Source organism: Lissotriton helveticus, chromosome 6, assembly GCF_964261635.1.
Source record: "Lissotriton helveticus chromosome 6, aLisHel1.1, whole genome shotgun sequence".
Lineage (NCBI taxonomy): Eukaryota > Metazoa > Chordata > Amphibia > Caudata > Salamandridae > Lissotriton > Lissotriton helveticus.
This window is the reverse complement of record NC_136067.1, coordinates 2,130,380,616-2,130,405,719: the sequence shown is the minus strand read 5'-3', so window position 1 is coordinate 2,130,405,719 and position 25,104 is coordinate 2,130,380,616. Positions and strand designations below refer to the sequence as shown.

The following is a 25,104-nucleotide window of genomic DNA, read 5'->3' as shown; positions in this document are numbered from 1 at the left end:
AATGCATCTTTTTTTAAAATGCATGGTAGACATTCTTCGCAGCAGGCATAATCACCATTGCTTCATTAGATGAGTCAAAGCTGTCACTGGACAACACCCCCATCTCTCTCCAGCAGGAACATTGATCACCAGAGTTATCTTGACACTTTTATCGCTGCCCAAAAACTGCTGATTATACAAGGAACTTTGCAGTGCTTTTAAAACTGGTACCTGCAGCATCCCTGGGAATGTGTCACGGACCCCTGGGGTCCACGTACCCCAGTTTGGGAAACACTGGCTTAATGCACGTCATCCATGCTGGAGGCAAGAGTTTAAAATGAGGTGCCACGCTCTTCTGTGTCTTTAGGATGAAGGCAATATTTGGCAGCCACCTTTAGACAAAGACTTGAAGTGGTTTGCCACATTACTAGAATGCACAAATGAGAGAACTTACCTGTTTTGAAGCCCGAGAAGACATTATCGACAAGCTTGTAAAGAAGATTTAATGCTCGTGTGTGATGAAGACAAACACCACAATGAAAACTCCAGCTGTATTCTTTTTTCTAACGTTGTAGGAGTCTGTGAGGAAAGAGACAAGAGAAGGATGTACAATACAATGGCAATTATATACATTAGAATAACAGGAGATCTGGAATAACGGTACAGGTGGGAGAAAAACACCAGGTTGTGATCATCAGTAGGAACACAGGGCTGGTTAACCAGGCCTGCTTACTACTTAATGGCCAGTGGCACTAAGATGTTAAATTGTAATCAGGTCCTCCGCTTGTCATGTGTTAGGCGACCAGCCTGGCTCTGAGCAGGAAGGACAGAGCAGTTCTTGGGCGAGGTGCAGCAGAGCTCGCTTCAAGCATGGACAGCCAGTAAAGGCTGGAATTGTAGGGAGTATTTAGAGAAATGAAGTAACAAGCAGCTGCAGTCTTAGAACATACAAAGTTTCCCCACACTTCATGAAGCATCTATGTTGATAGGTAGGGAGGGGCTTTGAAAACCGTACACGACACCCGCTGAACATGCCAAACACTGGGACCTTAGCAAGGACACAAACGGCAGCCATCACTCTAAAAAGCAATGACGTGTGAGAACACATGTAACTGAAATAAGTGTTGATCCAACCACTCCCACCAGGGTTTCAGTGGATTGAGACCAACATACAAAGTAAGCACATGTTACAAGAATTAACAAATGTTTCAGTGAATGGATCTAAAGTCAGGCAACATGTATGTATGTACTTATGAATGCATGAATGTATAAATGTATATATATAGTATTTCTATATTGTGAACCTTCCAAAAAGGCACAAAATAACAATGAGAGAGACAGGGAAGATCAGGAACACTCTCTTGATCCCCGGTTTTATATGAATAAACAAAAGAAGAGAGGTTGGGGTATCAAAACAAGCCACATAGAAGGAGCGAAACAACTAGTGGAATTCACACCCTATTTGGGTGGAAAAGAAAGCCCTCACACACCGACCTAGTCAGTGTCATGCTTCATCATTGGGCCCCACCAAAGAGGCCGAGTGCCTCTTTGGTGTGCTGCGACGCCAGAAGACTGCGGAGCTGGTTGTGTGAACTGGGCGTGTTGTGAGATTAACTACAAGTAAAAGTGTCTAAAGGGTATCTAGAAAAAACTTTTATTAAATGATCCCTAGGACACAGATAAAAGATTTATGTGTCTGAATTTTATGGCCAAAGGTAATGGATGGTTAATTCAGAATTAAATATTAAGTCAACATGTTCAGCCTTACGGATGGTTTAAATTAACCTAGGCATTCATCTGGACAGAGATAAACCCCGGCGGTATGGACTCTCTAATCGTCCACCCTAACCTGGGGGCGTGAAAGTGAAAAATTAACAAAAAGTGCATAAAAAAGTGGAAGAGCGCAATGCTCATTCCAAAAAATACTCCTAACTCTGGAGTGTATCTGCACCTGTGGAGTAAAAAAACACAGACAAACACATACGACATACAAACAATTAGTTGTAATGCTGTGTCATCACGTTTTTTGACCATGGTGCTCCATAGTAGTGGCATTGAACGTGTTTCCCAAATAATTGCTAGAATTAACACCATCCACACACCCTATAGGGATGATACCTCTAGCTCTGGGAAGTGAGGTGAAAATGGTGTTTGTATTAAAAGCCAAAAGAAAGATTTTTTAAAAACACGATATGGGTGCTTCAAGGGATCAATGGACCAAAGGTCTGTGACCCCCAATGAAAGGTTGCATAAATACCAACATATCTCACTTTAAAATATGGCGCTAATTGCTCCATGGGTCTCAGGAGGGGGGTAGGAGCGCCGGGGTTTATCTCTGTCCTGATGAATGCCTAGGTAAATTTAAACCATCCGTAAGGCTGAAACATGTTAACTTAATATTTAATTCTGAATTAACCATCCATTACCTTTGGCTATAAAATTCTAGATACCCTTTAGACACTTTTACTTGTAGTTAATCTCACAACACGCCCAGTTCACACAACCAGCTCCGCAGTCTTCTGGCGTCGCAGCACACCAAAGAGGCACTCGGCCTCTTTGGTGGGGCCCAATGATGAAGCATGACACTGACTAGGTCGGTGTGTGAGGGCTTTCTTTTCCACCCAAATAGGGTGTGAATTCCACTAGTTGTTTCGCTCCTTCTATGTGGCTTGTTTTGATACCCCAACCTCTCTTCTTTTGTTTATTCCTTCGAAAAAGGCAGCAGAGCGCTCAACAGGCCTCAGGAGCCAGACACAATGCCCCAGGGGGCATCACTGTTCTCTGGGGGTGGCAGAACATGGCTGGAGCAATATTCGTGTTTAACTCTCCTAAGTGTGCTGCACGGGGAGGGGGCGAGCGCTCACTTCTGGGGCAGTAGTAGAATACCAGTGCCAGGGTCAGGGTGCTGCAGGAGTAGGGGCTGGCGTCACCCTAGGGTCAGGAGTAGAATACCAGTGCCAGCGCGCTGCAGGAGTTGGGGTTGGTGGTAGAATATCAGTTGTAGTGCCAGGGTGCTGATGGAGTACGGGTTGGCGGTAGAAGATCAGTTGTAGTGCCATGGTGCTGCAGGAGTTGGTGTTAGTGGTAGATTATCAGTTGTAGTGCCAGGGTGCTGCAGGAGTTGGTGTTGGTGGTAGAAGATCAGTTGTAGTGCCAGGGTGCTGCAGGAGTAGGGGTTGGCGGTAGAAGATCAGTTGTAGTGCCAGGGTGCTGCAGGAGTTGGTGTTAGTGGTAGATTATCAGTTGTAGTGCCAGGGTGCTGCAGGAGTAGGGGTTGGCGGTAGAAGATCAGTTGTAGTGCCAGGGTGCTGATGGAGTACGGGTTGGCGGTAGAAGATCAGTTGTAGTGCCAGGGTGCTGCAGGAGTTGGTGTTGGTGGTAGATTATCAGTTGTAGTGCCAGGGTGCTGCAGGAGTTGGTGTTGGTGGTAGATTATCAGTTGTAGTGCCAGGGTGCTGCAGGAGTTGGTGTTGGTGTTGGTGGTAGAAGATCAGTTGTAGTGCCAGGGTGCTGCAGGAGTAGGGGTTGGCGGTAGAAGATCAGTTGTAGTGCCAGGGTGCTGCAGGAGTTGGTGTTAGTGGTAGATTATCAGTTGTAGTGCCAGGGTGCTGCAGGAGTTGGTGTTGGTGGTAGATTATCAGTTGTAGTGCCAGGGTGCTGATGGAGTACGGGTTGGCGGTAGAAGATCAGTTGTAGTGCCAGGGTGCTGCAGGAGTTGGTGGTAGATTATCAGTTGTAGTGCCAGGGTGCTGATGGAGTACGGGTTGGCGGTAGAAGATCAGTTGTAGTGCCAGGGTGCTGCAGGAGTACGGGTTGGCGGTAGAAGATCAGTTGTAGTGCCAGGGTGCTGCAGGAGTACGGGTTGGCGGTAGAAGATCAGTTGTAGTGCCAGGGTGCTGCAGGAGTACGGGTTGGCGGTAGAAGATCAGTTGTAGTGCCAGGGTGCTGCAGGAGTACGGGTTGGCGGTAGAAGATCAGTTGTAGTGCCAGGGTGCTGCAGGAGTTGGTGTTGGTGGTAGATTATCAGTTGTAGTGCCAGGGTGCTGCAGGAGTTGGTGTTGGCGGTAGAAGATCAGTTGTAGTGCCTGGGTGCTGCAGGAGTTGGTGTTGGTGGTAGATTATCAGTTGTAGTGCCAGGGTGCTGCAGGAGTAGGGGTTGGCGGTAGAAGATCAGTTGTAGTGCCAGGGTGCTGCATGAGTATGGTTTTGTGCTTTGTTTTCGGTGTGTAGATGGGGCTCTTTAAAGGCTCACTGCTGGGGTAAGGAGTCTGCGTTAATTCTCTCTACCTCTGCTGTCCCAGTGTGTGGGTATGAATGTTACTAGATTCCAAGCTCTCCAACTCTGCCTTCCTGGCTGATGCTAGCGAGCAGGAGGGGGTTGTGAAAAAAAGAACTTCCTACCCCTAAAAGGGACAGAGCCTCAATCTCCACTCCATTACCACAGTCAGTTAGGATTTATCAACAATCCCAAAAATTTCCAATTACAACACCAACGAAGCAGAACAAAAGGACACACAAATATCTGCTATAATCATCCAGGAACTTGCATGATGTTGGACAGGCCACATGAAGGGCCGCTCTCCCCCGGCCCAACCAGGCCCGAACCAGCCACGCAAGTACCACACACCACCATTACACGTCCACCGTCCCCGCAGGGACCCCTACACTCGAACCTGTTGACCGCGTAGGCCGACCCACTACCGGCCTGCGCGCCCATCCTGGGCGCCATCTTGGACACTCCACCACGAGGCCGCCTGGCCCCCGATCGACCTCAACCCTGGGCCTGGCCAGGCCTCAGACATTCCGGCACCAACATCCACCCAGGAGGTGAGCGGGCTACTTGGTCAGTCAATGGGAGCAAGAGGTGTCGATGGCTCTCCCCCGCCAAGTACCGCTCGCCCATCGCCTCCCCGGGCGCTGGCTCCACCCCCCTGCTGGGTGTCTGAACCCCCTCATCCCGGACCTCCCGACCTCCAAGTGCGAGGGTCCGGACATCAAAGCACACCAGCCCTATAACTGGGGCAGCTCCAGAGCCGGACGGCAGTTGTATCTTGGAGTCGAGAGACGCAAAGAAGAACTCATCCTTGACGGACTACTGGCGCTGCCGTAGCTCTGTCTTGTGCACCCTCGTCTTGCCTGCTGGCGCTGCCGCGGCTTTGGGAACCACCCTATCCTTCATCGTCGTCGGGACCTGCTGGCGTGGCCGCGGACCGTTTGTAACCACCACCTTCATCGGGACCTGCTGGCTCTGCCGCGGACCGTCGTCTTCCTTCATCCATCACGGGACCTGCTGGCTCCGCCGCGGCCCGTTCATCTACACCACCGAGCTCGAGGATTGAGAGCTATTTCCATCTCTTTGGTAACAAGACTGTCCCGCTACCCTTTTCCCAAACAGAGACCAGAATAGAGGGGACCCCTGAGTCCAGACCTCCTTGTACCATTCTACCGTACTTGAAGAATTGCCTATAAAGTATCGTTGAACTTTATCATTGTGTGGTGTCCGTCTGTGGGGGGGGAGTTACTTGTCTGTACGATTCACTGGAGACGGCTCTCCCCGGAGACCTCTCCCCTTATCCTCGGCCGACCCTCCCGGTCCGTCTAACACATGACATAAACTTCCCAAATACAGTTCACCAGGCTCTGGTACGAATAATTAAGGCATCTCAGTGGAAATCTAGGCTGACATTTTGTTGGGATGGAATTGTCCTTTACATGACGCGGTCCTTAGCTGAACCACTCACCAGTAAAGTCATGACGTGATGTTCACTTCAGAAAACACAACAATTGCACCCGGTCAATGAGGTTTGATATCCCAGAGCGTGGGGGACCCAAAATCCCTCCCTTCTTTTCAGTGTGGCAACTGCCTCACCGGGCTGAGGGGTCTGGCAGTGGAGGCCGCCTTCAGTCCACTAGGAGGGGATGTCCTTTAAGTATCAACTTCAGTGGAGCAGAGTTTACAGGTCTTTCTTCTTAAAAGGCACACGGTTCTCAAGCAGGTCCTTTGCTGAAATCAAGCAGGATGTGCAGAAGTCATATTCTCAATGATGGATGTATCAGGGTTAGTGTGTGAAGTACTTTGCTGTATGTGAACAGTGTAGAAAGCTGGCTCTTTATACAAAAAGGAGGTGTACGTGCAGAGAGTACAGGTATTCCCTTATGAGTGGACAGGGGATTGCTCTAGCAACCCCATGGTGCTCTGTCGGGGGGTAGTGTGGTTGAGCAGCCTTACACTTAACAGAGGGGAGCTAGACCTTCACAAATACACACACACAATTTAAAAAGTGTGACGCATGACTCAATAAGGAGATCCACACCAATTTATTAAAATAACATGTATTTTTATGTAGATTTAGGCACCAGAATCAATTCGATCAGGTAAGTACGTTTTTCAAGAGGAATACTTTTATGTTTTAATAGTCGACACTGAATTTTCCAGAAGCTTTAGGGTGGGGTGTTTTTTAAGTAGGAAGGGTAATGTTAGGATGGGTTTGAGTTTCTGAACGGGCTGGGTAATTTTAGGGCGGGTTTGGGGTTTTGGGTGGGAAGGGTAATTTTAGGGTTTGTGTTTTTTGGTGTGTTGGACTTGGCTCTTTTTTGCAGGGTCAATCCCAGAACTTTTTTTCTTCCTCCTGTATTTTTTCTGACGTGTTGTTGCTGGTTTTATGACTACAGCGATACAAAAGGGGGTGGTGATGGACGGAGCATCTGAATCAATCAAACTCACACTCAGTCAAAAGATCTGGGTTTAATCCATCACCGTTCTTTAGCCCACTCTGCCACCCCAGTTCAGACATAGCTATATGCAAATCAGTCTGACCCTGTCCCTCATGGGAACAGTCCAGCCCGAACTGCCAAGCCATGCCTTCCCTGGACCGGAAACAAGCTTCCGAGGACCGGTTTCTGGCATTCCAGCCGTCTTCAGCCCGGCTTGCTTGAATCCAGTGGCAAAGTGAGCAAGGGACTCAGGTCTGAGCATACCCTGCCACACTTATGGCGGCCAAAAGCGATACAAAAGGGGGTGGTGATGGACGGAGCATCTGAATCAATCAAACACTCAGTCAAAAGATCTGGGTTTAATCCATCACTGTTCTTTAGCCCACTCTGCCACCCCAGTTCAGACATAGCTATATGCAAATCAGTCTGACCCTGTGCCTCATGGGAACAGTCCAGCCCGAACTGCCAAGCAATGTCTTCCCTGGACCGGAAACAAGCTTCCGAGGACCGGTTTCTGGCATTCCAGCCGTCTTCAGCCCGGCTTGCTTGAATCCAGTGGCAAAGTGAGCAAGGGACTCACGTCTGAGCATACCCTGCCACACTTATGGCGGCCAAAAGCGATACAAAAGAGGGTGGTGATGGACGGAGCATCTGGCCACTGGATTCAAGATAGCCTGGCTGATGAGGATTATGAATCCGAAACCGGTCCTCGGAAGCTCGTTTCCGGTCCAGGGAAGACATGGCTTGGCAGTTCGGGCTGGACTGTTCCCATAAGGCACAGGGTCAGACTGATTTGCATATAGCCATGTCTGAACTGGGGTGGCGGAGTGAGCTAAAGAACGGTGATGGATTAAACCCAGATCAGTTGACTGGGGGTGAGTGTTTGATTTGTTCAAACGCTCCGTCCATCATCCCCTTTTGTATCGCTTTGTTCGCCCTAAGTGTGGCAGGGTATGCTCAGACGTGAGTCCCTTGCTCATTTGGCCACTGGATTCAAGATAGCCTGGCTGATGAGGATTATGAATCCGAAACCGGTCCTCGGATGCTTGTTTCCGGTCCAGGGAAGGCATGGCTTGGCAGTTCGGGCTGGACTGTTCCCATAAGGCACAGGGTCAGACTGATTTGCATATAGCCATGTCTGAACTGGGGTGGCTGAGTGAACTAAAGAATGGTGATGGATTAAACCCAGATCAGTTGACTGGGGGTGAGTGTTTGATTTGTTCAAACGCTCCGTCCATCATCCCCTTTTGTATCGGTTTTATGACTACAGGCGCTTTACCACTGCTGATCAGTGCTAAAGTGCATGTGCTCTCTCTTGTAAACTTGGTAAGATGTGTCTACACCTGTTTGGCATATTAAATTTACCTATAAGTCCCTTGTACAGTGCTAACCCACATACACAGGGCCTGTAAATTAAATGCTACTTGTGGGACTTCCACGCTGCTTGCGCCACCCACCGAAGCAGCCTTTTAAACCTGCCTCAGGCCTCTGCGGCTGCAGGGCCTGAGCGCTGTGTCTTGCTTCAGTGACTTGGCATGCAGAAGTGGGTGCCACATCTGAAACTCCCCTTTTACTACATATAAGTCACCTCTAAGGTAGGCCCTAGCTAGCCCTATGGGCAGGGAGATGTGTAGGTAAAAGGTAGGACATGTGTCTTAACTGGGTGGCATGTCCTGATAGTGACAAACAGCCTATTTGGTTTCTCACTGTTGTGAGGCTGCCCTCTCATAGGTTTGCATTGGGGATTCCCTGATATGTGCTTCAGTGGCAATTTCTGATATGGGGGGTAGCACGGCCATGTTTGGTATGGTTGGAATAGTAGTGATAAATCTGTGTCAACGGGGAGGCGCCAACATTGGAAGTCATTAAAGATAATGGGGTATCCCTGTGACCCTCAGAACCTGGGTAAGCATAATATGAGGAAAAATTGGTTCTGTTGAGTAGGTCAAAATGATTTGTACACAGTATTCAACACATTGAAAACATTTCCAAGAAACACACCAAGAGAACACAACTTAGATAAGCAGTAAATGGTACTCTTTACTTTTCAAAGTATAATGAGATGGCTCTCTGTGGCACAATACACATAAGACAAAACTATAAAGGGCTCAAGTGTACAATTAGTGATGGGTGACAATTGTACTATACAAAAGTGACATGGATGATGTGTATACAAAGAGGGGGGGGAACTTTATGGTCAAGTCCAAAGTAAAAGCAGAACCCTCGACAGTGATTATAATTTCCTGTTCAGGTCAGGGAGATTGCGTGGACTAGTAGTGACGGTAATGTCAACGTTTCGAACATAGAAAATGGTGCAGTTTAATGGACATCCGAAGCGGGTCTTCATCAGGACGGAAGGGATGACAGCCGGTATTAGTGGATCCTAGTCAATCGGCATCCAACTGGAAGCAATGGCTGACACCTTCATGCACAACACCTCAGATTCACACCAGTAGGTTGTGGTCTGAATTATTTCGTAAACTTCACCAGCCGGTGGAAGTAAATGAAGGGGTGGCCGCCTAAGCGATCCTAGGCATTGAAAGAAGGAGGCGTCCTCGTCCGTCGTGGTTAAATCCTTTCTGAGATCCATTGGAAGTCAGTCGGTCCTGACCAGGGAGCAAGTGGGTGCCCTCCCCCCAGCCCTCTCCGGGAGCCACACGCCACAGCACCGTCCCCAGGCATAAGCAGCTGTGTGTTTTACCCCCTGTTGGGAGTGTTGGAAGGACTGATGGTACAGGGGACCCGGCTGGCTCCGTTGGCCTGAGCAGAGTGTCCGAACCCCGACCACGCCGTAATTGGATTCAGCAGCTGCGCCATGTGTCCTTCACTGTTAGGGGCATTTTGGGGTGGGATTGCGGGGCGAGACCGGTGTGGGCCCCCCAATTCCAAAGTTGACGCCTGTAGGGAGCCATGGGGGGCCCAAGGGGACTGGTTAGGCACACGAGTACCACATTGACTGCCCTTTCGAGAATAGCCTTTTTTAGGATTCGCACAGGGTGGCATTGCATTGAGGATCCCTATGTTCTGGACAGTGTAATCTCATGCCCTGATGGCGTTATGTAAATATATATATATATATCTTTTTGCCTTGCAGCTAACGGTTATAACCTCAGGAAGTTGTCTATATATGCAGGATTGGTGGATGTATGATGTGTGCACTCTACAAGTACTGATTGGAGTGCACTGCTGGCGTGGTTATGATAATTACTCAATGGGCAAAGTGATTTGTGTAATCTATGTAACATCATGACAAGTGCCTCTTGGCACAGTGATTTATGTGATTGTGGTCTAAAGTGTATTTATTAATAATGCAAAGGATATTTTTATATAATCTTGTGTGGAGTTCCTTTTGTGGTGTGCTTAGTGTGTCACCGGTGCGAGTGTGTGTTGCGCAAACGCTTTACACATTGCCTCTGGGATAAGCCTGACTGCTCGTGCCAAGCTACCAAGGGGGTGAGCAGGGGTTCTCTAAGGTGTGTAACTCCCTCGCCCTGACTAGAGTTGTGGGTTCTGCCTGGCTTAGGTGTATACCGTAGCCTTTAATATTCATGCTTGTATTCTTTCAAATAGTGCACATCCACGGCTGCATCATGAACTAACACCAACAAAAATATTAGCAACAAAAGTATTGTAAAGAATATATTGAGGACACACAAATATTAACTTTACATGTAAAGTCCAAAATGTTGACATCAGAAAGATAGAAGACAACAATAGTACAAAAAAAGGAAATATTGTATTTTAACTATTAGACACTATACAAACTATAAAACATTACCTTTAAAAATGTTACATTAAAAATATATTTGTGAGATACAAAATATATTTTTAAAATGTATAAGTTACATAAATATATACTGGAGCGAAGGAGGATTGAGCCCTCAGAAAGTCCGTGGGCCAGCCCTGTGGTCCTTGTCCCCAAACCTCATTCCACGGGGGGTAAACCAGAGCTGAGGTTTTGTGTGGACTATAGAGGTCTCAGCACGGTCACTAAGACAGATGCACGCCCTATCCCATGGGCAGACAAACTTATTGACAGGTTGGGGGCAGCCAAGCTTATCAGTACTTTTGATTTAACCTCAGGGTACTGGCAGATAGGTCTGATGCCTGGAGTGAAAGAAAAATCAGCATTTCCAAACCCTGATTGACCTTACCAGTTTACTGTAATGCATTTGGACTGAACCCTCAAAACCTTTACATTGCAGAGTTATTTTTGTTGACCCCCAGTTAGGCTAACTGGTGTACACACAATGTGGACACTGATGATAGCCTACCTGTCGAAAAAATATGCAGGCAGTCTGATCATGTCAAAGAAATCATCAAGTCAGAAGTATGCAAGATGCTGGAATTGGGTGTAATCAAACCCTCAGAGAGCCCCTGGGTCAGCCCATTTGTGTTAGTCCTCAAGCCTCACTCCGAGGGTGGAAAGAAAGAAATGAGGTTTTGTGTGGACTATAGAGGCCTCAATGCAGTCACAAAAACTGATGATCATCCAATTCCTAGGGCTGATGAATTAATTGGCAGGTTAGGCAGCCAAATGTCTGCCTACATATGATCTTACATCAGGGTACTGGAAGACAGATCTGACCCCTAGAGCAAAAGAGAAATCAGCATGATCAACCCCAGATGGGCACTTCCAGTTCACTGTGATGCCCTTTGGATTGAAGAATGCCCTCCCACCTTCCGAAGCTCTGTGAATAAAGTCCTTGCTGGATTGGAATCCTTTAGTGCAGCTTATCTGGATGATATTGCTGTCTTTAGCTCCAACTGGCAGGATCACCTGAATTACCTCCAAAGTTCATGAGGCTCTGCAAACTGTAAGTGCCAGATGGGGAAGGGCAAGGTTGTAATCTTGGGCCACTTTGTGGGTGGAGGTCAAGTTCAGTCATTACAACCCAAAGTCCAGACAATTCTGGATTGGGAAGCTCCAACCACCCAGATCCAAGTCAGGGCATTCCTTGGCTTGACTGGGTACAACATGAGGTGTGGGCAGGGATATGGGTCCACTGTGACTCCCCTCACAGAACTGTCCTCCAAGGAAATGCCCAAGAAGGTTAACTGGACAGGGAGCTGTCAAACGGCTTTTGACACCCTGAAAGAAGCGATGTGCTCAGCACTCATTCTAAAAGCTCCTGATTACACCAAGCAGTTCATAGTGGAGACGGATGTCTCTGAACATGGGATGGAAGCAGCCCTATCCCGGACGAATGATTATGGCCATGACCAACCTGTTGCTTTCATATGCAGGAGGCTTCTCCCCAGAGAGCAGCGTTGGAGTACCATTGAGAAGGAGACCTGTGGTTTGGTCCCTGAAGAAGAGGAGACCATACCAGTTTGGTTCTCACTTCCTCTTCCAAACTGACCAGAGACCGCTCAGATGGCTCATGCAGATGAAAAGGGAAACCCCCAAATTGTTAAGGTGGTCCTTGATAGTTGTGAGAGACTGTACTAAAAAAGTGCACCGCTCTTGTCTGAGATATACGACACCTGTCATACGAGACACCCCAGGACAGCCACTAAAAGGGAAGATAACGCAATATGTGATGTGGACATAAGACCGACTGGAAATATATATCTCCTCCCAATAGGCACGGACACAGCAGGTGCGGCCTTGAGTCAAATAATTATTGACTGTGCAGGAGCGGTTGCTCTTAAATGTTACTTCTGTTGCTATGACCCGCAACACATCAATCTTTGTGAGGCTACTGGTCCCACAATACAAGGAGTCACATGAAGCTAAAGCAGCCCTGCGGAGTCTAGGCACACAAGTCCATTAAACCATTTACTGGCGTCTCATGTAGGACATGGGTCGACTTTGTTCTGGTGCTGGGGGGCCGGCAAGCCAATCGCTTCCGCCCAATACCAACCAGATAAAGCATCTGGCAAGTCATCTGCAGACCCATGTCAAGTAAGTTAGATGCAGTTTTAGCAGCAGTAGAGAAGCTGGGGATCACAAATATGCACCTCACTTGAAAACAAGATTGGTAAAGTGGCCCTAGACTTAAATCTCCTGTGGGCAGAACACCAGAAGCTAGCAGACAGAACCCATACATTAGAGGTAACCATGAAAGAGCTCTCTCCTCAAAGACACATGATGATGAAAAACACCTAAGAGCTGTCCACCAGGGTGAAATTACTCAAGCATGGAGCAGAAGACTCCGAAGGCCGCCCTAGGTGGAATAATGTGCGTGTCCAAGGCCTCTCAGAAGGTGAAAAAGGAAGAGACGCTACCACCTACATTGGAAGATTGGATACAGGGACTGTTACCAGAAGGGACTTTATCACAACACTTTGTCATAGAAAGAGCACACGGAGTGCCGACACGACCTCCCCCACCGGGAACAGTCCCCAGACCATTACTGTTTCATGCACTAAACAACAAAGTCAGAGACACAATATTGCAAGAGACAAGGAAGCTACAGAAAATACAAGTAGCAAGCAAACAGAACAGTGATGTTCTTTCAGGACTACAGAGCAACGGTGCAAAAGCAGAGACATTCTTTCCTAGAGGTGAAACAGTGACTCCTCAAGCTGGACCTCATATATTCATTGCTATTCCCTACACGCCTACGGGTAGTAGCGAAAGGACAAGACCCACTTTTTCGACACTCCCATTGCGGCCTGGGAGGGGTTAGACTGTACAATCACAATTCAATTAGTATTTATTATGATTTAGAATTCCGAAGAATTCCACATAAGATAGATATATAAAACATCATTCATTACATACAGAAATACGAAATAAAAAGTACAATTTTATACTACAATCCCAATACTTAAAGGAGAGGACCTATCCTATAATGGACTAAACTATACACTGAGCTACGTCATATCAATACAAAAGGTCTTTTTCAGTTAGAAACACAGTATGGGCAGTACGGAGAACCTTAAAAAGAAGTACACAGAGGAATTAATAAGAAATACCTGAATTTAAAATTGCGCACGCAAAACAGTACCAGATGTAATCCGAGTTTAGCGGAAGGGAAAGACAATCCATTGACATAGAAAAGTGCAAATGCTCTGTGCAAAATATGGCAAAGATATTACCAGCGATCCCATAACAGCTATACAGACATTTCAACCCCAAAACATTAAACAGCTATTTACATAAAAAAAAGTGCAGGTGCTTAGTGCAATTTCATTTAACAGATACAACAGCAGATGAAGATAAGTTACCTTGAGGTATTTCAAACTTTCAGTTCACTTAAAAATATTACAATCCTACAATCCTAGTAGACATTTAAAAATTCTTTAAAAAAACAAAAAATTTTAAAACACATCAGTTCAGATGGAGGGGACATAAGACAATTACGGGCCTGTTCAGCTGTATAAATATTATACTTTAAAAAAGCAATCCTTAAGTATCTTCGTCGAATGGCGTGAAGTGCGGGGCACACAATCAAAACATGATTCAGATCATGTATTCCACAATTACACAGATGACAAAATCTTTCATTTTTGGGAATACCCTCCCATGCACCTGTTACAACTCTTAGGGGTAATAAATTCAATCTTAGCAACAGAATAACTCTGCGAACACCATGTTCCAAGTTCCACAGAACGTATGGCTGGGGATTTTTTTTTAATATATATTTTTATTGATTATAACACAAGAAAGAAAATATACATATCAGGTGTCATTTGGTGAAATATAGTCCAGCTGGGGACAGGCAAATAAGTTGAAGAAATACACCACAATCATAGGCATCGAAAAAAGATCAATACCAGCTTAAAGCTGAAGCAAAACAATAAGATGCGTAGGACCACAAGTACATCGCAACAGCACCCGCCCACCAGGAATACAGGATATACGAATTGGACATGCGACACCCAGATATGATGGACAAAAGACCAGGAGAGTATGCCACATTTCTTGTGCAGAAAGGAAAAGGGAATAGAAAGGTCATAGAAAAAAATAAAGGAAAAAAATAAAAACCACAACCCCCCACCCTACACCCCTGCCGATGGATACGACCTAACCCCACTAGCAGCGTGCCTGTCGCCCACTAAACTACACCCCAAGGAAGGGGAAAGCTGGAGGAGGAGATATGGTACAAAACGATACGGGCTCCCAGATTCCCATCCCCCACCAGAAGCAGACATCCCCTACCACAGCGTTAAGCAAGTTATAGCAGATCAATAAAAAATTTCAATAGGGGAGCCACAAACAGAGAAAGGACCGTCCCGCCCGGCCCCCGGCACCACAGAGGCAGCACATCCCGTTTCGAACATAGCAGTTACACAATACCCAGACAATCAAAATCCCATCTGGCCCTCGCTCCCACAGACAAACATGGCAAAGCCAAAAGAAAACATTGCAAAGTCAGCCCTGGCCCTGACGATCCATTACGCAGACCCCATCAAGTACGACCAGGCCGCTACGATTCTTCACGCGAGCCCTGACCATTCGAACCGCCATCACAACAAGAACATTCAAAGACAGAAACGGCTCAAGGTCGCCACAGAAGGAGTGATACCAGGATAAACGCTGACAAAGTTCAAAAGTCAAACCAGGTCCACTGCCCACCAACGATAAGTCAGCAAAGCGTTTTTGAGCATTCTCTGAGCATTCAAAGACAGAAACGGCTCAAGGTCGCCACAGAAGGAGTGATACCAGGATAAACGCTGACAAAGTTCAAAAGTCAAACCAGGTTCACTGCCCACCAACGATAAGTCAGCAAAGCGTTTTTGAGCATTCTCTGAAAGAGGCGAGGTATGAATCCGATAGTCCGTGGAGAAGACACACTGAAGTACAGAAATAGTCACATCCATCTCGGGCGGTATCGACAGAGGGCAGAACACACAGCCAGTACTTTCGGGCTCGCTCGCCGCCATCTGAGGGTCGCAAGAAATTTCCAAGTCCAACGTCCGCACAGGGTCCTCTGTAGCAATCGGAGCTTGCTCCGCCGGTAAGGCATCTCGGCTCACGACCAACAAAGGGTCGGAATCCGGTCTCCGGCAGATGTGATCAACCGTTAAGACCATCCTTTGGAAGGTGGCGGTGACTTGTTTGTGGAGCTCCCCAATGGCGGCCATTACATTGCGCAGCGACTGTGTAGTTTCGGCCCGTTCCATCGCACCTCAGTGAGCGACCGGGCGGGTATCTGAACCCCGGAGGTCGACTTCTCCGGGGCACCAGGCAGAAACAATGTAGATGACAACTGTGGGCGCTACCAAAGCACGATCGCAGTGCCGTCGCCGCCAACGAGGAACCAAGCCCATCAACCCCGGGAGCTCAACGGGGCGTCCGGGCAGCGGATCCCCGGTCAAAGCAGTCGATATGGAAGCCGCCGTAGTTGCAAGAGAAAGCTGCCACCAGGTCACCATCCAAAACGTAAAAGAAAGATGCCACTTCGGGAGACCGGAACCACCCACGTCCCGCGGCCGATGTTGTTCAACTCCAACCCAGCCAGGTTATAACTCGAGGCCCCGGCTGCAACTCTGAGTTAGTCCAAGAATGGCGCACGACGTATCTTCGACATCCGAGCAGCTAGAAATTCCGGGATTGCACCTTTAGAATCAGGCGCACTTCAGCTGCACGGGAGTCCGGTGGGAAATCAGGATGGGAGTCAGGATTCATGAGCCTCCGGTGGAGGTCGGCGGAGCCGGGAGCTTATGCGGCCATCTTGGTTGCTAGCGTAGCTCCTCCTCCTGGCTGGGGATTTTTAAGAATAGAACTACCCGCAACACAGTCCATCCTCCCATTCAATGAACATAGTATCATATCTCTTTCACGAGAGACCACATAAATTGACTTCTTAATTATCAGTTTTAACGAAGTTTTACATAAAACTGCTGCCCCTTCCTTATCTATACCGAACATACTTAAAGCCTTTATGTAATTTCTAAAAATTACGGTTTTCCCCTTCATATTTAAGAATATTTCTCTGTGCAATGCTCCTGTGAGAAGTTGGCCTGATGTGCAGTGCTCACTATTCTAGTGATCACTATATATCAGTCCAAACAACCCTTATTGATGATTGGTTGTAAGTCAACCTTATAGGCCAGCTGTTTTACCATCACATTACCCCTTGAACACCCAGTGAAAGGACGCCACACAAGTGTTATGAAAATAAACAATGTATTTATTAGAATCACAACAACCCTGTACCCTTTATGAGGACAGGGTGCTAAGCACACAACAAAACTCTTATGAAAATACTTAAGTTAGCACGTTATACACAAATGCCCGAGGGGCACGAAAAACCATATACTCTAAAAGTGGAATGCGAATTACTAGCAGGTAAGTAACGATTCTCAGAGGCTTTGGGATCGCTAGGACTGGACTACTGAACCTTTAGCTTACTAGCAGGAGGCCTAGGGAACTCGGGTGCAGAGTGTGCACTCTCACGCGGGATGCGGGACAAAGTCTATGGAAGCTAGAATTCACAAAGTTAGTGTTCTCGGGCGAACCCGACCTGGTAGGGAGAAAATGACAGTGGATCCTGACCCTTGAATAGTGAGGCTATGCTGGGACACCGAAGTGCCAAAGTTACCTAGCCCAGGGGCTGCAGCTGCATAGGTCTGAAAAGACGTCGGGAATCCTCGTGCCGGACCAGGAGCCTGGAAGAAGGAAGTTGCTGGCAGGCGACCAGTGCAGGAAAGTTCGATGGATCCAAGCCTGGATCAAGGAAGAAGGAAACCTGAAAGCAGAGGGGACCAAGTTCTTGAATCACTAGCCAGTGATTAAGTGGGCACCAGGATGGCACCGGGCGAAGTCACCGCAGTCAGGTGAGTGGGCGCTGCTGGGCTCTGCAGTCTCTCGGACCAGGAGGCGTTGTCGGCGACCAGGATGGAGGTGCGAGCTGTCCCACGAAGGATCTTGCTGTCGACGTCGCTGGACCCAGGATTGGGCAACAAGTCTTGGCAAATGCAAGGCCCACGCGGTGGACCTAAAATGGCGTCTTAGCCGGACCAGGAGGGTCCAGGGTACTTCTCCGATGGAGGGAAGCAAGGGCCAGTCTGGAGCAACCAGACTAGCAGCAGTGTTGTCGTCGGGCGTCGTACGGAAGGCCACAAGCCAGCGGGCTAGTAGCCAAACAACGCGGTGAGCGGCAAAAAGCAGAAGGGCCCCACGCCGATCGTGGAGATGCTGGGGGGCTGCTCTTCGGTGCTGGAGCTGCTCAGGGTGGGGGCTTCTCGGACCCCAAAGCACTCACCAGGAAATTACTCGGTGGGCTTGCTGTGCAGAAGTCGTGCAGTCTTGGCGATGGCCGGTCCCTCGAGGTCTCGTCGCACCCACGGTTCTCAGCTGTGCTGTAGAGGTGGGTAGAGGTCAGAGGTGCCAGGGAAGCCGGGTCTCGTCGAGCTGGGCAGTCGGATTCCGGAGGAAGGACGTGCAGCAGACCGCAGTGTTCTTAGATGGTGCCTGCGGATGCAGGGTGACTACTCCTTAGCCACAAGGGAGAATCTTGAAGAAGAAATCGTGAAGTCCTTTCGTGGAAAGTGGTATCTTGATTCCAAAGATGATCTGATTTGGAAGGGGGCCAGTCCCTACCTTTATCTGGGAAAAGGGGGCTGGCACGCGACTAGGTCCTGCCCTATGGGTGGGACCAGGAAGGGGGTGGTTACACCCACTTCCTTGGCGGGCTTTTCCCCAGCACAGGGTCTGGAGTGTCCCTGGAACTGGTTCAAGCCGGCCTATGCACAGTGAGCACCGGGGTGCCACGTGCAGTCACCTTCCTCTGAAGCCCTGCCTACCTACAATACACAAAATCCTGTCTGGGAGGGTGCTGGCACCGCCCCTGGCAGGAAACCCTTTGTCCTTATCTCCTGCTCTGGGAGGACTCCCAGCAGCAGGAGGGCAGACTTGTGTCTCGGTGGCAGCATCCATTTTGTGGAGCTGAGGCTCTGTTTGACTTTAACCGGGGTTAGGGGTTACATACATGTCGTGTCCCTCTAGAAGGGTGGAATGCTAACCCCGTCGCCAGAATTGGCGAGGGGTTAGTATTCCAATTCGTATGACACCTTACTCGACATGTTTTGATAAAGCGATACCAGAGTTGGCATATAACCGCGAGGATTATAATGCACTTAAGAGTATATGTAAATGTGTAAATGTAGTTGAGCTTATATAGCGCACAGCTACCCGCAGTGGGTTTCCCGGCGCTTGCTTAGGGAACCCTTCCTGGTATTCCCCTGTGAGATAGCAGGGTATCCACAAGGTGAAAGTCAGGCATCCCGCCGCGAGGGGCCATTGTGGAGATTAAGCAAGCTATTGCCCAGAGTCGCAGAGTGTGAACCCGTGAGTCGAGGAGGCACCGGGGTGAGAATTATCGAGTCCGTGGAATTTTTAGCCCAAGACCCCGCCGAGGCGGGGAATTGAACCCTGGTCCAGGACCGATCTCAGCTTCCGGGTCTGCTGCCTCTAACCCCTGAGCCACACTTCTCCACGGTATGCGATATCATGGAAACGGCTAAGGGATGGATCCCGAAAGCCGCAGACAGGCTCAGCTCATGCCAGAGCACCATCTCACACGATTCCAAGCACTCTGCCTTCAGGATTGTTAAGGCCTGCCATAGGAGTGACTGATAGGAGATCTGTGTGTCCATTTAGGTTTAGATATAGGAATACTATATCTAAAGCAAAGGGTGATTACACCACCTTGCCCCAGCTGTCGTGCAGCCAGTTGTGTCAGATTTAGTTAGTCAGTCCAGGGGTGGCATAATACATGCTGCAGCCCCTGGGAGACTTCTGGGTGCACCTCAGCCCTGGGTACAGGGACTTGGAGAGGGCCCAGTGCCAATTGGATATGTACCTAGGGTACATGGAATCCATTTTACAGAGAGAGCAGTCGGCCTGGGTCCTGAATAGCAGGGCCCCAGGTCAACTAAGTCAGAAAACCAGCAAAACACCAGGCAAAAAAGTTGGGGGCAACCATAGTCAGGGATCTACCTTCCTACAGCTCCCCTCAATAAATTATCGGGGCTATTATTCAAAGCATTGCACCATCTTAAACAGGCAGCCATTGATAACACATATGTTGACAGTAGCCCAAATTCGAGCCTAAGTGCCGCTATTGGCGCAGCATAATTCAGATTACATATTTGGCGCCAAATCTTAGACTGTACAAATTCTGGAGACACCAGCCAAGTTAGTGGAAAACTGAGAGAACACACTTGAACACAGAGCCAGGGCCAGACACTAGGTTCCGCGAGTTCACAAAACACTATACCAATTTAAAACAAATCTACAGCCACAGCAGTACACGTAGAGATCCACAAATTCCTCACAGAAATCACCCCACCCCCCGTCCCACCCCTAAAAAACCCCAGAACAGAGACTAAAGCTTGATACTCCATTTAATCAAGAAGAAATCCTGGCAGGCATATGCACTTAAGCCACAGGGAAAACCCCAGGCCTTGATGGTCTGCCAAACCAATTCAATAAAGCTTATGCCACATTATTAGAGCTCCCGTTAAAAAAGGTATACAACGCTGCATTGTCTGTCTGCACGCACACAGACACGCAACTTGGCGTGCTATTAATCTTCCGCCCTAAACTGGATAACGACCCAACCCAATTGGGGTCATATAGACCGCTGGCACTCTTCAACACGGACTACAAAATTTTAGCTTTCATAATTGCAGCGAGACTGGCACCACTAGCACATCCTGATCAAAACAGATTTGTGCTGACCTGAAACACTTCCATAAATATCCGTAGATTCTTTATACTCCAAGAATATGCTGCATGCACTTGGTGCAACTCTGGCTGCATGGTCTTCGATCTGCAGAAGGCCTTTGATTCCTTTGAATGGCCCTATCTTTCCGAAGTACTGTGCTAATTTGGTCTTGGCACACCTTTCTCAAACTGATTAATTTGGTCTATATGCAGCTCCTCTTTTGGATATGCATAAGTAGTGCAACATCAGAGAGTGTAGTTTTAAATAGGGGCACCAGACAAGGTTGCCCACTGTTTCCTCTGTAGTTTCTATTAGGTACGGAGTCGCTGGCAATGCAATTGTATAAGGGAGGAGACAACTGGGGCATCCCACTAGAAGATGGAGTGCATGTGGTTTCTTCATATGCGAACGATCTCCTGATGTAACTGAGAAGTGATGTGGAATTCCTATAGCAGGCATATTGTTTGGGGTTATGGGTAACAAGTTTTCATGTGTATTTTTTCCTTGGAGTAGGTGGGCTCCAACCCCCTGCAGCACAAACCCAGGCATGCATCACCAGAGAAGGGCCTCTGCAGTGGCTTGTACGTATCACGCATAACCAGAGGTGGGCTTCTGCAATGATTTTTGTGTGTCACCAGTGAAGGGCTCCTGCAATGTCTTGTATGTGTCCAAAGTCAAGGGCCTTTGCAATGACTTGTATGCAGGGCTCAAGTCCTAAAAAAAGAAGTGGGGGGGACGCTCCAAGGTAGGTGGTGTCACCGGAAGTGACGTCACGACAGTAAGTGAAGTCACGAAAGGTAGTCAGTCCCCTCTCATGACAGGGAGTCATTAACCCACTGTGGAATGTAGCGTCATTGGTAATAAACCAGTTTACTTTATTTTATTTTATGTGATTGGATGAGCCATTGGGGGGGGGGGGGGGGGTGTCATTGGCAGAGGCAGGGTTCTTACGTCGCCCATGCACGAGTAGCTCGTCCAGTCCACGTTTTCTCTTTGCATTTTAGGACATGTAATAGTCCAATTTTACAACGAGATCGCTAGGGCTACAATTCAGATAATGCAGGAACTGGGTGAACAGCTCGCACCTGGACCTAGGACATTTTAGAACTACATGTTGGTAAAATTAAATAAAAGACAAAGTTGGCTAACATTGCCATTGTATCGCTGCATTGCTCGAAATACTGGGCAGACAGTTTATGGTTTCTATTTCCAAATCGCTTTTATGTGGGTGTCTTATTCCAGTGAGTTCATTTGAAGAATATTTCTCCAGAAAATGCCGAAGGGCACATGTTTGTAAAGGCAAGTACCAGGAATGGATGTATAGCACGGCTGCAGCCTAGCATGGAATGTGTGCGGCGGTGCTGTGGCTGGCAAATGTATTTCCTTCCGTGGTGACAGAAAACGAATGCTTTGTTCTGTTTTTGCCCTTTGCGTCTAATGCATATAACCCCCAACCAATGTTATCTTTTTTCACAACTCTCAAAAAACTTGCAAGTTGCAGAACAAGTAACTTGCGCAAACGTGTAAGCCCTCTTGGGTGGTTGATAAAGTGTTAACTGCTGCTGAAAGCGCCTCTTAGCGCTCGCAGGTGTGAAGGTCGCTATCGAAATTAGTAACCGCTTAGAAAATAAACTGGTGGAGTCTCCCAGTGAAAAGAAATGGTTTCCCATCAGTCTTGATGTCACGCATTTCAACCTTCAAATAGCCAAAGTGTTACAGTAGACCTCAGAGTCACCTGCAGGTGATTGGTGATCGATTCTTGTGAATAGGTATGTAAATAAGTTACGGGCCAGGGGACCCATAACAAAAACACGCAGATTTACCCCCCTTGGGGAGCGGGCGGGCACGTACAGTGCGGGTGCCAGAAACGCCGACGGCTCTCTTGGGATGTTTAAATGTATTACATTGCATGATGCATCGAAGGGCTGTGTATGAGAGTTTCTTCTTCACAGCTTTTGGGCAGGGGGGATGGCGTCCACCCGGTAAAATAAGTGGGGGGACGCCGTCCACCCTCGTGGTACCCCGACTCGAGCCCTGCTTGTATGTGTCCATGGCTCCTGCAATGTCTGTACGTGTCAGCAGACAAGCTCCTCTGCCCTAAGCTGTATGTGCCACCTGTCAAGGGCTCCTGCAGTGAGTTGTGCAATGTTGGCACCTATAGTGTATGCCATGCACCTGGGCACAGCCACCCCTCGGCATCCTGTGGCCAACCCTCCAGTGTCACTGTTAACAATAGGGCTGAATAGAAACTACTCAAAGCTGTGTTGAGAGCACCTGGAGCTCGAGGGGGGAGGGCGCTGGAGCCCCCTCGGTGAATGAGCACCAGACACACCTCGATGCCCCTCCAGCAGAGACTCCTGGGGCGAGGCTCACCCTCACTGCTGCTGCTGCTGGTGCGCACGAGGGTCGTGGATGGGGGCGGGGGGGGGGGGGGGGGCAATGCAGGTCCCATGGGGTCCCTTCAGCAGGAGGTGAGTGAAGAGCCCTCGTCTCATCCTGCGAGGGGGGGCTCATTGGGCGTCAGCGCGCGGGGGTCTGACCCTGCGGGGGGGTCCCCGTAGTGGGGGGTGCTCTGAGAGGGGTGCAGTGTGTTTGATGGGGGTGCCCTGGGGGGGGGTCTTCATTGCTCTCGGGGTGCCCCCGCCCCCCGTGGGAGGGGTGTCCCGGCCCCCCCCGGGGGCTCCTTACCCTCGGCCCCGCCTCCGGCCCCCGCTCGCCGGCTCCGCATCAGCCCTTTGTGCCCCGCAGACCCTCGGCCGCCTCCGACCCGGAAGTGACTCCGCGCCATTAGAAGAGCGCGCCGGGCAACGGCGGCGCCGGGGCGCGTCACTTCCGCCCGGCCGGCGGCGCGCGGGGCCTGTCACACGTCACTGCACTCGCGAGGGTTCATTTATTTTCTTTATTTGATTTTTCTATTTATATATTTGTGCATTTTTCTCTCGCGCGGACTTTACCCGAAGGCGTCGGAGGCTTCAGAATAGGAACAGAACTGATGAGAACATTACAAGAGAACAAATCACAAAAGCAAACGTTACATCACATGAGGCAAAAGTGACAATTGTGAGCAAATAAAATGTGAGAGGAGCGAACTGTAATGTTGAGGGTTGCCCCCAATGAGGACGCTACAGCGTTTATGGTTTAACCGGTATTTATTAGAATTGTACTCCTAAAGAGCGCCGAGGCGCTGCTGGCTGCCTCGGCTGTTCGCGCCACTCAATGCGCGATGCGCGCGCAGCCCCCAACATGGCCGCCGGCATGTCACGCCGGTACGTGACGTGCAACGACTAGACTGCGCCACTACACAAACAGTGTGTTACAAGAAAAAAGTGGTGTGTGCATGTTACAAAAGAGCAACAGACACAGGTAGAAGGATAATGCTGCAAAAAAAACAAAACACAAAGTCATGGAGAATAGAGTTTTAAGTGATGGGAGGTCTTCCTTCACATAATAGAGATGGCGTGAATTAACTTTGGAAGGGTCTTTGAAGGAGGAGAGCTTTGAGGTCCGTTTTGAAGGCCTGGGAGGAGGGGGTGGTCCGGAGCTCCGGCGGAAGTGAGTTCCAGATTCTCACCGCGTTGCCTGAAAAGGATTGGGCCATCGTTCTTTTCTTCTTGAAAGTGGGAGGTTCAAGCAGTAGATTTTCCACGTTACGTGACGGTCTAGAGCCTCCAGAGAGTTTCAGTTTATTCGCCAGGTAGCGAGGAGAGGAGGAGTGCAAGGCTTTGTGGGTGATACCGGCAGTCTTGTAGATAGCTCTAGCCTCGAAGGGAAGCCAGCGGAGGGTGGATAACATCGGTGTTATGTGATCGCTTCTTTTGGCCCCATAAATGAAACGAGCTGCTGAATGGTTAACAGATCTGACGGGGGACAAGTGGGATTTGGGGAGGTCAGTAAGAAGAGAATTGCAGTAGTCTAGTCTGGAGAGGACCAGCGATGGGACCAGGGTTTTAAAGTCCTGCTCCGGGAAAAAGCGACGTATTCCCCAAAGAAGGCGCAATTGGTATCGAGCAGACTTTGCAATGGAATTGATGTGGGAGATTAGATTGAGTTTTTTGTCGAGTATGACACCAAGAGATTTTGCGCTGTCGACAATGATGGGTTTATTTTTAAGTAGATTCATCTGATCCATCCATGATTGAACCAGGGGAGGAGAGAGTGAGGAGGAGAAGAGGAGGAATTCAGTTTTGGCGGGATTCAGAATAAGTTGATGAGTTGACATCCAGTTTTGAATGGAGTCGATAGTAGACCTTAGGATGGAGACATCGTAAGTGGAGGCAACCTTGAGGTAGATTTGAGTGTCGTCTGCATAGAGATGATAGTGGATCCCGGATTTACTTAGGAGATTTCCCAGTGGTTCTAAATAGAGATTGAACAAAGTGGGTGCAAGTATAGAGCCTTGAGGAACACCTTGACCTACCGCCACAGGAGATGAAAGACTGTTCTCTATTTTGATCATTTGGGATCTATCTGAGAGGAAGGAGGCAAACCATCTAAGCACAGTGCCCTCCAAGCCCATTCTCTGTTGAAGAGTGTTGAGGAGGGTGTTGTGATTGACTGTGTCAAAGGCTGCAGAAAGGTCAAGGAGAATTAGAAGACAGGACCCCCCTGAATCGAGAATCCTCAGCGCGTCATCAACCACTTGCAGTAGGGCTGTTTCAGTGCTGCAGTTTTGGATGAAGCCGGACTGACAATTGTCAAGAAGATTGTGAGAAGTTGGCCTGATATATGATGCTCACTAATTCTAGTGACCACCTTGTATCAGTCCAAACAACCCTTATGGTGATTG

The 25,104-nt window shown here is 48.7% G+C and overlaps 1 protein-coding gene across 1 annotated transcript in view; it reads right to left on the bottom strand.

The window, feature by feature from the left end:
• Nucleotides 1-23,132, bottom strand: part of LOC144764109 (uncharacterized) — a 162,577-nt gene extending 139,445 nt beyond the window's left edge. The window contains exons 1-2 of the mRNA XM_078650277.1: nucleotides 23,007-23,132; nucleotides 434-558 (exon numbers count right to left, since the gene is read on the bottom strand). Coding sequence (XP_078506403.1) covers nucleotides 434-457 — 24 coding nt within the window. The 5' untranslated portion in view covers nucleotides 458-558; nucleotides 23,007-23,132. The remainder of the gene's footprint in view (nucleotides 1-433; nucleotides 559-23,006) is intronic.
• Nucleotides 23,133-25,104: the final 1,972 nt, after the last annotated feature.